General features: G+C 33.1%; 1 protein-coding gene across 2 annotated transcripts in view; it reads left to right on the top strand.

Moving 5' to 3' along the window:
• The window catches only part of vps13c (vacuolar protein sorting 13 homolog C), a 109,905-nt gene that overhangs the window by 20,939 nt on the left and 75,606 nt on the right, over positions 1-13,360 (top strand). For both annotated transcript variants that reach the window (XM_056461529.1, XM_056461528.1), the window contains 9 exons: positions 368-425; positions 1,247-1,374; positions 3,442-3,548; positions 3,621-3,795; positions 7,071-7,133; positions 7,223-7,361; positions 7,610-7,704; positions 10,391-10,533; positions 11,306-11,498. In XM_056461529.1, the coding sequence (XP_056317504.1) occupies positions 368-425; positions 1,247-1,374; positions 3,442-3,548; positions 3,621-3,795; positions 7,071-7,133; positions 7,223-7,361; positions 7,610-7,704; positions 10,391-10,533; positions 11,306-11,498 (1,101 nt within the window). The remainder of the gene's footprint in view (positions 1-367; positions 426-1,246; positions 1,375-3,441; positions 3,549-3,620; positions 3,796-7,070; positions 7,134-7,222; positions 7,362-7,609; positions 7,705-10,390; positions 10,534-11,305; positions 11,499-13,360) is intronic.

The following is a 13,360-nucleotide window of genomic DNA, read 5'->3' as shown; positions in this document are numbered from 1 at the left end:
TAAAGTGAATGTATTTACAGCGTGGTCTGTATTTAAAAAATATTGTAGATTTAGATTTTTCAGAAAGAAAGTCATGTTTTTTTAATATAATTGCAGCCAAAATGTAAACAAATTAATTTGCCAATACTTCAGTCTGTGTGTCATTTGCTCTGTCTATATTAAAGTGGAAATTAAATATCTAGTGTGTCCGAAGGTATCTAACATAAAAAAAATGGTATTTGTTTGAATTGAAGTTTAAATAAAGCATTTTGGCTATTAGAAATGTCTTACTAACTAGTCGACTTTGACTTAACATTTTTGAATTCGTATTTAAACATATCAAAAAACATCTCAGAATCTTGAAATTGTTTTGTGTGTGTGTTTGCAGGAGAAGCTAAAAGCAGGAATAAGCACAAAAAATGAGGAACTGCGAGGCTATCAATACAGTATGTACTATTCACAAGAAGTTCATGGCTGTATGTATTATTATTATCTGCCTTGGAGCTGTTTAGTATAGCTTTGTTAGTATGTGTTTATATTGTTCTCTGCTGAAGAGAAAATGGAAGATTATAAATAATAAACATGACTGAAAGACAGAAAAGAACAACATGGATGTTGTTAGCCTTGGGAGCACTACATTTTATATAGTAAAGTAAATATTAAATGGCAAAAAAATGACTAATAATGTATCATATTCCACTTATGTAAACTGTGATCACTACACTTCTGGGTGTGTGTGTTACCTGCCACAGCTTCTGTTTCATGAGCTGTTTATACAGGCTATGGGATCTCAAACTGCACACATGGCACACCTCTTTATAGCACACAAACTTTCAATTATAATGACATACAAATACTAAAGGTAAACTGTTTGAATATGTTGTTGCAATTACCATACATATGAGTGGACCGAACTTGTCAGTATAATTAAGTTGTTTTGAAGTTAAAGTAAAGTGAAACCCAAAAATAAAAATTCTGTCATTATTTACTCACCCTTGACTTGTTCCAAACCAGTTTGACTTCTGTTGAACACAAAAGAAGATATACTGAAGAATGATGGAAACCTGTGACCGTTGACTTCCATATTATTTGTTTTTCCTACTATGGACTTCAGTGGTAACAGGTTTTCAGCTTTCTTCAGAATATCTTCTTTTGTGTTCAACAGAAAAAAAAGTTGTGTGAACTTTAAAGGATTTATGACCAAAATAGTGTTAGCATTATAAAGTAGACTGTGATTCATAATGAACTCGTATGTTTCTTCATATAGTTTTCAAACCCATATTTGCCTCTGCAAGGATGTGCATCAACCCGAATGCCGAAGTTGAGCTCAAGTCACCCAAAGCAAATCTGCACCTGGAGGTTCAGAACATTGCAATTGAGATGACCAAATCGCAGGTACTGTATATCAGTATACACGTATGGCCACTATCTAATGTTATTTATTTATTTATTTAATAAATAATTACTTTGTAAAGCAAGTATGCACTGATTTGAGCAAAAGTGGCAATCTGCTTGTTATTAAGTGGTGACGTGTTGGTGACGGATGTAATACTGTTTCCGGGTCCGAGCCGCCACTCATTTGAATTGAGAAAATATTCGTTTATGACCGCTTTTTAGTCATATCACACTTTAAAGTGAATTTGATATAAAGTCATAGTGTACACAACAATCTCTGGGCTTGCTGCATCACAAATACCAAAATGTTAACATGATCGTGATTTTCGAAAGTATTACAGCGCTTTGTAAACGTTTATTATTATCATTTGATGAGTCTCGCCATACAGTTTGATATAGCACTTGGACCTGGAAGCAGCTTCTCGTGACGTAACACTTAACTAGCGGATAAAGGCTTTAAAGATTTATTTTTTTTTGTTGTTGCAAAGATTCTCATTAATTTCAATTACAGTGCTCAGCACAAATGAGTAGATTCCCTTTTGAAAATTAATATTTTTATCAATTTCTCAGTGAATATAGCCAATATATTTTGGACAGTTCAAACAAAACAGTTTTTTAAACATATAAATCTATTCAAATAAGAGTGTGGTCACCTAATGTTATTAGGGATAGAAAGAAAATACACTTAAATTCAAATGAGTTATTGCAAAAAACAATCAGAAACTACAAAATTTCAACTTAATTTGTTTTTTCTTTAGATTTTTCCTGTTTATATTCCTAATTATTTTCCCCGAACATATTTATTTGGGAATACTCATTTTTGCACTGCACTGTGATCTTAAGTTGTTTTGTTAGATCAGTTTTGGATTTGCTACTGACTTGTGTATATGCACAAAACGTATATATTATTGTAAAGCATCCTATAGATAATATTCACTTAAAATGAGATTTGTAAGAGGTGTACTCATTCATGCTGAGCACTGTAAATACTTTTTTTCTTTTACTTTCTACTCTTAAAATGTTATGCAGCATAAGCCTTGATTTGGTTCTTGACAGCAAAAATAAATTACATTTTAAAATACAATAAACAGAAAAAGTAAATTTTATAATGTAATAATGCAGTAGTTCATAATGTAAGTGTCTTACTGTATTTTCTGATCAACTGCAGGCTTAATGTATGGCAAGCCATTATAAAATGTAATCCATAAAATTTACTATTATCTATTTTTGTGCTTCTCGAGCTTATTTTCCATTATGTATGCAAAAATACATACTATGATAATCTAAAAATGTATTAGAACCGAATGAATGACTACTAGTATATTCATTTTATGTATGTTACATTCATAATAGATTTAAAAATATTATTACTTGTCTATAAATCCCTAAATGGCCTAGAACCTCAATACAGTACAGATATGCTCACTGAATACAAATCTAACAGATCACTCAGATCTTTAGGATCATATAAACTAGAAATTTCAAGAGTTCAGTCAAAGCAGAGTGAATCCACCTTCAGCTACTTTGCCCCCCACTGCTGGATCAGATGTGCTCCAACATTAGGCACATTCAAATCAAGACTGAAAACACATCTGTTTAGCTATGCCTTTACTGAATGACCACTGTGTTACGTCTGGCAGATCACACTATTACATCTTTCTTTTTCTTTTTTCATTCTTTTATAAGCTTTTATAATTGTGTATGAAATGTGCTATATAAATAAACTTGCCTTGCCTTGTCTTACTAGTTACAGTGAAAATTGAATAGCTGATATTTAATTGAAAAATCAATGGCGAAAATGTTACATTTGTTGTCAGTAACAATAAAATAGTTACTCACTATTGAAATAAGTACTAGTATCTAATTATTAGTGCAGTATTTATGGAAAATTTACTGTTCCTCTGTAATAAACAGTTGCATACATAATATACAGTAAATAGAGATTGTAAATTGTTGCTCACAACTTGCTTGAATCTGTTATATACAGTAAATATCAGGACTGAGGAGACAGAACAGGTCTTGAAAGAAAGGAAGGATATATTATGTTGTTTTATTGGTTGATTCTAGTACCTGTCTATGGTGGATCTGCTGGAGTCTATAGACTGTATGGTGAAAAATGGCCCTTACAGAAAGTTTAGGCCAGACGTTCCAGTCCACAGAAACGCCAAGCAATGGTAAGTGCATTTGAATTGTTATGGGATTGATTCGAGCTTGGTGTTTCTAACATGGCTTCTCTGATTGGTCAGGTGGAAATACGGCATCAGCAGTATACTGGAAGTGCATGTCAGGCGCTTCAACCAGATGTGGAACTGGACGAACATCAAGAAGCACAGACACACACTTAAAGCTTACAAAGCAGCGTACAAAGTCAAACTCACACAAAGTGCAAAAGTGCGAGAAGACACAGAGAAGCAGATTCAGGTATTAACTGTAGATCTGGATCACATTTCTGATTATTTTTCAGAATATTCATTTTTCAGAAAAAGATTTTTTTACATATTGAATAGATTAATTTTAAAATTGATTATGATCTTCTAAAATCTGTTTATTAGCCTTTAACAAAAAGTATGATAGTTTTACAAGAAAATAAACAACAAATATTACTGCCAACCCTTCCCCCATAACAAAATTATATTACAGTTTCACACCAAAAAAAACATATAAATAGAAAACAAATAAATAAATAAATAATTACAAATTTTAAAAGCACAGTGTCAATTATGTATAAAAGAAGTCCTGGATTGTTCATATTTAGAAGTAGTCCATGTACAATGTACACATGCACATCAACAAACAGAATTTATAAGCATATGACCCACAGATACAGTATACTTACAGTAGTTAAATGTATTCTTCAATTGAAAACCCCTAAGGCTTAGACTGACAGTATGTAGAAGCACTCACATTCTTTAAACTAAATGGGTCCCATTTCTCAGAGAAGTACTAGACTTACCATTTATTGTAAACCAAATTTTGTCTAAATGAATGAAGCCTCCAGTTGTCAAAAGTTGGAGGAAATCTTCATTTCTTTTTTTAAATTTTTTTTATTAGAAAATACAAAAGGTACACAATTTGAGATAATGCAAATACAAAGAAAATGAAACAATAACAAAAATACAAAAAACAACAACAATACAATCAAATACCGGCGCGTGTGTGTGTGTGTATGTGTGTGTATGTGTGTGTGTGCGCGTGTGTGCGCGCGTGGGTGTGCATGTAAAGGTAACTTGGTAAACAGGTCAGAGTACATACAAAAGGAACAATGACAGTCACTAAATGAAGTAAGTAACATATATAAGGAGTGGCAACAATGCTAGTGATATAATGATAGTAATAATGACAGTAAACAAGCAAGAAAGGACAGTAATAATCATTAACAACAACCACTACAATAATAAAAATAATAATAATAAAAATAAATGCCAAGTACTACACCAACTACTACTACAGAGAGTTTCTAATGCTACAACTATTACTACTGCTACTACAGCCACAACCACTACTACTCCTACAATGTGTACTACTACTGAACCTATTACAACGACTACTACCACTGATACTACTACTACATCTACTACTGATATTACTACAGGAATGACTGCTACTACAACATCTACAAAAACAACGTCTACTGCTTCTGATACTACTACACAGACAACGACTACTACCACTACTACACATCCACTACTTCTGATACCACTATACCAACGACATCTCTGTGTTTGGACTCTCAGTAGTGATTATTAAACCACACTGAACTGAGCTAAACTGAACTGAACTTAAACACTACAAATTGAACTACACTGTTCCTATTTACTGTGCCCTTTTATGTGAAGCTGCTTTGACACAATCTACATTGTATAAGCGCTATACAAATAAAGGTGAATTGAATTGAATTGAATCTACTACTACAGATACTACTTCAACTACTACTTCAAAAACCCAAGCTATAACTTCAACCACTACTACTACTACTATGACTACTACTACAACTACAGCAACCTGAATAATGACAATGGTAGAAATACTTGCAATAATGATAATGAGGACATAACAGGACAAGTCAGGACAGTACTAATAATAATGATAACAAAAGTAGAAGTAATAATGTTGATGATAATAGTGAGGAGGTGAGGGGGGGTTGGGATTTCAGGAAGAGAACAAATAATATTAATAATGATGATGATTAGAAAATTAGAAAAAGAGAGAAAAAAATAGAAAAGGAAGGAAAATAAAGAGTAGAAGAAGAAAAGGAGAATAAGAAAAGGAAGTGGAAACAATTTGCAGCAGACAAGACAATGAGAATATTGAGAGAAGAAAAACATTACTATAATAATGATAATACACGGATAGTAAAAACTCTAAGTAAAGAATAATATTGAAAAGAAGAATTTAGGTAATACTATGATTAGTTATTAATAATAGTAATAATAATAATAATAAAAAAGAATGAAAGAAATCTCAATTTCTATAGTAAAAGAATGCATCGTCTTGCTAACAGTGTCAAAACTGCATTTGCAGTACACTAGATAAATATGTAATAATCAGAGGAAGTCCAAAATGTGCAACCAGAGGACATGGATTGATGTGCATCTGTCACAGAAGAGAAATATTAGAAAATTGATTACCAAAAAGAAGTGATAAATGGGCAAATCCAAAACTATGGATTCAATCTGCAGTGGCTTGCTTGCAGTGAACACATATAGGGTCAAAATCTTAGAATATTTTTTAAACCTCACTTTTTCTTTCAGAATCTGTCAGATTCTGGAGTGTATTACAGTTATAAAGAAAAATTTAAATGATAAATGATCTTAAATAAAACAAATACATTTATAGAGATGGCATACAAGTATATAATTTCACTCACCTGGGAAATGGAGGCCATGTAAATGGTTTGTGAACACAATTAAGTGCACACAACATGCCATATTGTCTGATAATTATAAGAAATAATTCCAAAAGGCAATTGACTGCATAAAGCCACATAAAACAAACCTAAAATATGATGTAAATGGCGAGTTCAGCGGCTAATTAGCCGTAATCAGCTGAGGTGAAGTGATGGCGACCAGCGAGACCTAGCTGTCACTCTAAGTGGCCACGCCCTTAATTATGCAGACATAATATAACTCAATAAAAACGAAACGGATGAGTTCCAAAAAAAATACACCCCCTCACAGTTGTCACGAAGGGTAATGTTAGCTATATGAACGGAAATTGTTCTTTGTACCAGGCTGTAAACCTTTTTTTTCTGCTGTAAAGTTGACCATTTTTACAGTGGGCTCAATAGAAATTTGCTCTATTATGGAGCCAGGACTGCATGTTCTCCCTGCATTTGCGTGGGTTTCCTCCGGGTGCTCCCGTTTCCCCCACAGTCCAAAGACATGTGGTACAGGTGAATTGGGTTGGCTAAATTGTCGGTAGTGTATGAATGAGTGTGTGTGGATGTTTCTCAAAGATGGATTGCGGCTGGAAGGGCTGGATAAGTAGGTGGTTCATTCCGCTGTGGCAACCCCATATTGATAAAGGGACTAAGCCGAAAAGAAAATGAATGAATGAATGAATTGAGCCAGGACTAGCGGAATTTCAATGAATCACAGTTTCAGTTACGTCCGTATTTCCTTCACAAGTGAGAGCGGGAGGTTGCTGCTTGGTTGGTACACCATTGTTTATGAATGTATCTTTCATGTTGTTGTCAGGAGCTAGAGAAAGGCCTGGATGTGTTCAACATTGTATTGGCCAGACAGCAGGTTCAGATGGAGGTGAGATGACATGTAGCAGAACAGAAAGTACTAATAATCTGATTTTATTATATAATATAGTATAGTAACTTCTCGTTCTCTCTCCACAGGTGGTTCGGTCTGGACAGAAACTGGTTGCCAAAAAGGCTGCCACTCAGAAACAGAGTGGAGGAGGTTTCTTCAGCAGTTTTTTTGGCAAAAAAGAAGGAAAGAAGAAAGAGGAGGAAGAGGAGGATAAAGAGCCTGAGAGTGAGGATTTAAACTTTTATATCAGGGGAGCTCAAACCTGCTGTTGTAGGGCCAATTTTTAGTGGAATTCAGCTCCAAGTTGTTTGGACGTTTCTAGTCTGTCTTCGGACCGAGCTGGTTCATGTGCTAAACTCACCTGAAAAGTGGTCCTTCAGGAATGGGTTTGGACACCTCTTCTATTTCAACTTTTCTATTTGAATCTGTATTTTACATCACATTTACATGCAAGTACATGAATGTGTTCACAGGTATTGATTCCATTATGACTGCAGAAGAGAAATCTAAGCTCTATACAGCCATTGGCTACAGCGGGAGCTCACATAACCTTGCCTTACCGAAACATGTGAGTGGAAAATATACATCTGCTACACTGGAGAGGAACTGTTACAGTCACCATTGTTTTGCTAATTCTTGCAAGTGAAATTAATTTAAAAATAATTTCAAGAAATGTTTAGTAAATAAATAATACATAAATACATAAATTAATTAAGTTAATGAATAAACAAAAGTAGATAATAAATAATGCAATTAATAAAGTAAAAATAAGATCAAAATACATAATACAATTTTATTTGGATGAATAAATGCAGACTAGTAAAAATGAAATGATCAAACAATTAATAATTGCTTTGAAGTAATATAGTAATTATAAATAATAATTACATAAACACATTATCAAAAATATTATTAAAATAAATTAAAAACAAAATAAAAAAAATATTAATGAAAATCTGATCAAAATGCAGTACAGTGCTCAACATAAATAAGTACACCCCCTTTTGAAAATTAATATTTTATCCTTTCTCAGTGAATAAAGCCCATCATTTTTGGAAAAAAATGTAAAGTTGGTACCTTAACATCTTTAGGAGTAGAAATATAATACATTAAAATATAAATGAGTTATTGAAAAAAAAATACAAACTACAAAAGTTCAGCTACAAATGTAAATATTTGTATGTTTTTCTTGATTAGGTCCTGTTTTGGCTTTGGTACTGACTAATCTTTTTTTTTTTTTTTTAATTGACGAATAACAAACATGCAAGATTCGAGCTTACACAAAAACGACAGTAATAGTAACCTGCTGCTGCCCATATAAACCAGTAAAAAAAAGAAAAAAAAAAGAGGGAAAAAACAGACATACATAAATAACGCAAATACAGCCGGAGGAAAGAAGGACTTGTGTATCCGTGATATTTCCAAAATATTTATCATAAGAATCCAAGAATCTATCACGTTTCTTGTTTTTAACCAGTCTAAGAGATTTATTAAAAACATCAATTTCAATTAAAAAATGTAAAAAAGAAGGCTGCAAATTTGAGAATTTTTGATTGTGAATAAAATATTTTCCATACAAATCTTTAAGCATCTGGTATATCTGGTATACATCTGGTATATCGGTTTTACCTTTAAATTAACAAATAATATCTTGTAGTTGAAAGGGGCTGCAAGAAACAATGTAATTACCTTTATAAAGATATAAGCTATTCCAAAAGCTTTTTGTGTTTTCACTCTGAAAAATATGTGAATCAGGGTTTCATCTTCAGTTTTCCAAAATGAGCATGAGCTTTCAACTTCCAAATACTTTGCCAAAATACTATTCGCTGGATATATTTTATAAAGAATTTAAAATGAATCACTTTTGTTTTATTGGGAATTCAGCACTTATAAGGTAATAGGTAGGCATTTAATAGGTAGGCATTAGGTTAATAAAGGATGGCCAGTAAAATCTGCCCCTAGGAACATTATACTTGTTATTTTGGAAAGTTTGTTTAATATATTTATTATTACATTTATTTATCAAATAAACTAATTCCATTTAAGTTCAGCTCTGGCTCTACTGACTAATCTAATGTATATACACAAATAAATTATTGTAAAGCATTCTGCAGAAAAGATGGCTTTATTTGCACACAGTACCTCCTAATGGCCAAAGAGTGTAAAACAAGCAGATGAGTTACAGATGGCCTGATTTGATATGTGGCTGTTTTTTGCACCAGTTACCGCTTATAAATAACATTAAGGAAAAATCAGTTTCCACTGATCGATTTAAATGAATGTATTGTTTAATTTCTGTTGCTATATAATTATTGTATAACATACCAACTATAGAGCTGCACGGTACTGCAGTGAGTAGCACAATCGCCTCACAGCAAGAAGGTCACTGGTTTGAGCCTGGGCTGGGTCAGTTGGCATTTCTGTGTGGAGTTTGCATGTTCTCTCTCTCTCTGTGTGTGTGTGTGTGTGTGTGTTTGTGTGTGTGTGAGAATGAGTGTGTATGGATGTTTCCCAGTGATGGGTTGCAGCTGGAAGGGCATCCGCTGCGTAAAACATGTGCTGGATAAGTTGGCGGTTCATTCTGCTGTGGCGACCTTAGATTAATAAAGAGACTAGGCCGAAAAGAAAATGAATGAACGAATAACAACTATAAATGTGTATTAAATTGATTGGATTGAAATGAATGGGACCTTCAAAGGTCGGGGGACTCTATTTATGACTTTGAAACATACCTGGTTCATTCACATTATCTTGTGGACAAACTAAGTGGTGCAAAAAATATTTCAAAGCACATGTGGAAGATGTGTGTGTGTGCTATTGAATGTGCAGGACGGTTAATTAAAGTAAAACTAAGACTAAAACTATTGCTCAAAAAATATTTTTCTTAACTGCAATAAAATAAAAAATCAATTGTTTACCTCTGTTAAACTAAATTAACTAAATCTAAAAATGAAACCAAACATGTAATGGCTAAATAGAATTTTTTTTCACGGAATAAAAACTAAATGAAAACTAACAAAACCATTTAAAAAACTAAAACAAAACTAAAATTAACAACATTTTTAAAAAAAGGATCCAAATAAAAATTATTTAATTGTGCTAAACTATAAAACCTTTGCAAATCGTTTAAAGTATGTCTTATCGAACATGTTGCACCTTAAAAAAACTAAAGATGTGTAAAACATAAAATTTCATGTATATCTTTCTTAGCCTGGACTGAACACTCAAACATATGAATGTGCATTTATGTGCAGTATGTAGCTGTGATTGTCAACTTTAAACTGCTCAGCACTTCGGTAACATTCAGAGAGGAGCCTGGAGTTCCAGAGATCCTCAAAGTGCAAATGATTGACCTCAGTACGTCCATTTCACAGAGGCCAGGAGCACAGGCCATCAGGTTTGCATCATGTATACCTTAACAGCAGCCATAAAACACACCTGTCATATGCTTGATGGTGTATATACATATATAGGGCTAAATATAAAGTATTTGTGTGTGTGTGTGTGTGTACTTGTTTATATGGTTAACGAGGACACAAAGTTGTATAATGACATGGGTATGGCCTAGTTGTAGTTTATTAAGATTTTTTATGAGGACATGCCTTATGTCCTCGTAATTCAAAACACTTAAAAATCATACTTGGCGGGTTCTTTTGACATTGGCTTCGAGGTTGGGTTTAGGGGTTGGGGTTGGGTTAGGCCATATGATAAGTACAGGGTTCTTACCGGTGCTGGAATTCTTTGAAAACGCTTGAATTTTTATCTAGTATTTTCAAGGTTTGAAAAAGTGCTTAGATTTTGGATAAAGTGCTTGAAACTACTTGAAAATGCAATTGTGTTGCTTTCATAATAATTTGTTACTAAATCGTAAATGATAAATAACTATTTAAAAGAAAAATTTAGCTTTTGCATAAAATGAAAACTATTATATACTAGACAATACTATAACACATATAATGTTATGAAGTATGTACAGTATGTGTATGTAAATATATTATTCGCCACACTTGTAAAGTGCTGGAAAAATGTTAAAATGGATCTAAAAATGGTTGAAAATTGCTTAAATTTGACTTCTCTACTCCTCTAAGTACTTTTATAGTAGAAAATATATTACACCTATAGAGAGTCCTCGTAAACCATATGTACAATAATGTGTATGTGTTGCGCAGGGTGGAGGCTAAGCTGGAGCACTGGTATGTGACTGGTCTGCAGCAGCAGGGTGAAGTGCCGTCCCTCATCGCATCACTCGGGGATTCAGACTCTTCTCTGCTCAGCGTGCGTTTCGAGATCAATCCAGAGGACAGCACTGCTGACCAGCTCCTCAGAGTGCACTCACAGCCTGTAGAGATCATCTATGATGCTGTAAGACTCACACAATCACTGTCATTAAATCTTTGTATCAGACAGAGCCATTGACCTAAGTGAAGTTGGGGGTTACTTTGGCTGCTTATGGAGGTGTGGTTGCAGACATTTACCTATCTAATTGGGGCTTTTTCCTCAATATTAAGTACACAAAGTTCAGTCTAGCATCCTTTCCTTGTAAGTTCAGACTTCGCAAGTTTGATATAGAAAACAAACTCCCGAGGACACGTCGGGTAAATCTTCAAAGGCAACAGGGTAATTTATAGGGTAATTTATAGCCTCATTCACATCACCCTGGCTGATATGAGAGGTCATCCAGCGGTAGATCCTTGATTAACTGTCCAACATGTGCTGCTCTTACCTAGGTAGGTGTGCTCATAGCACCCGCTGACTGCCTGGAGCTCAGACGTCTGCATATGCGTGTGTAGTCCCCTGATGCGCATTTTACCGGTGTAGTGTGGACTGAGAGCTTTTCAGAAACGCTAGGTGAAACGCCAGTGTGGACGTCAATCATTTTCATTCTAAAAATACATGTTAGTGTAAATGAATCGCTTTCGCCAATTTCCTCTGCTCATGCCCAAAACTTCTTGCACACCCCCTCATATATACGCTGCTCAAGCGCAGATCTTCTTGTGCGCTCTCAAATAAACGCTACTGAAGTGCGATTTATTGAGTTTATGTAACAAGTACAGTATGTCTCCAACATTTATTAGATTTGCTAGGAATATTTATGAATGTCTCCAATAGACCTACGGCGCGGTATTAATGTGTCCTGAAGTAAAGTGAAATCGCTATACATGGTGTTTGCTGGCCTTACGCATCACGCATCTGTCAGTCAGTCAGTCAGCACGTAACCTTAAAGGGTTAAATAAATAACGCACAGCCCCACTACGGTTACAGAAAAGGTCGCGCTGTTATAATTCACTTACCTTTTAATATGTTTTGGTGCGATTATCACCCGCTATTAAAAAAAACAAAAACACAATGAATGTTTGAATGAGAAGCTGTAATGTAGCCGTGGCGGGATCAATTTTGCCATGGAAGAATGAATGTAGCGGAAACCATGAAGTAAATTATTACCATTAAATTGAAACTTAGACTTAGTGTATTAAAAATTAGCACTTTTTTTTACTTAATAACCAAAATATAATAAAACATTATCTATATTTAATGGATATATTTTATGGATAATGTTTTTGAAAGCGTATACATATATATATATATATATATATATATATATATATATATATATATATATATATATATATATATATATATATATATATATATATATATATATATATATATATATATATATATATATATGTGTATATGTATACGCTTTCAAAAACATTATCCATAAAATCATATATCATATATATATATATATATATATATATATATATATATATATATATATATATATATATATATATATATATATATATATATATATATATGAATAAATATATGCATAAATATATGAATAAATAAAATTCTTACTTTTTTGGTACCATTAGAATGTTTGTACATACATTAGAATGTATTTAATTATTTCTGGACAGAAATTCATGTATAATTTTATACATTTGTACAGCAATATTACAGAGGTCATGTCATACAGTGTAAAAGTACTTTATATTCAGAATTATTTTTTGTGATATATCACAGTGCAGCTCAAAAATGCTTAGTAATAAATAAATTTATTGTAGATGTGTAACTCTACTATATGCTTTATACTGGACTTCAAGCCTATAGGTTTTAACCATTTGTGTAATTTACATATAATAACTTTTAGCAGCATACATGCATATTTTTAGCATAATTCTTAGGTCAGAATAAGTATGCATTTCATTTTTACA

This window comes from Danio aesculapii, chromosome 7, assembly GCF_903798145.1.
Source record: "Danio aesculapii chromosome 7, fDanAes4.1, whole genome shotgun sequence".
Classification (NCBI taxonomy): Eukaryota; Metazoa; Chordata; class Actinopteri; order Cypriniformes; family Danionidae; genus Danio; species Danio aesculapii.
This window is presented reverse-complemented; position numbering and strand designations above follow the sequence as displayed.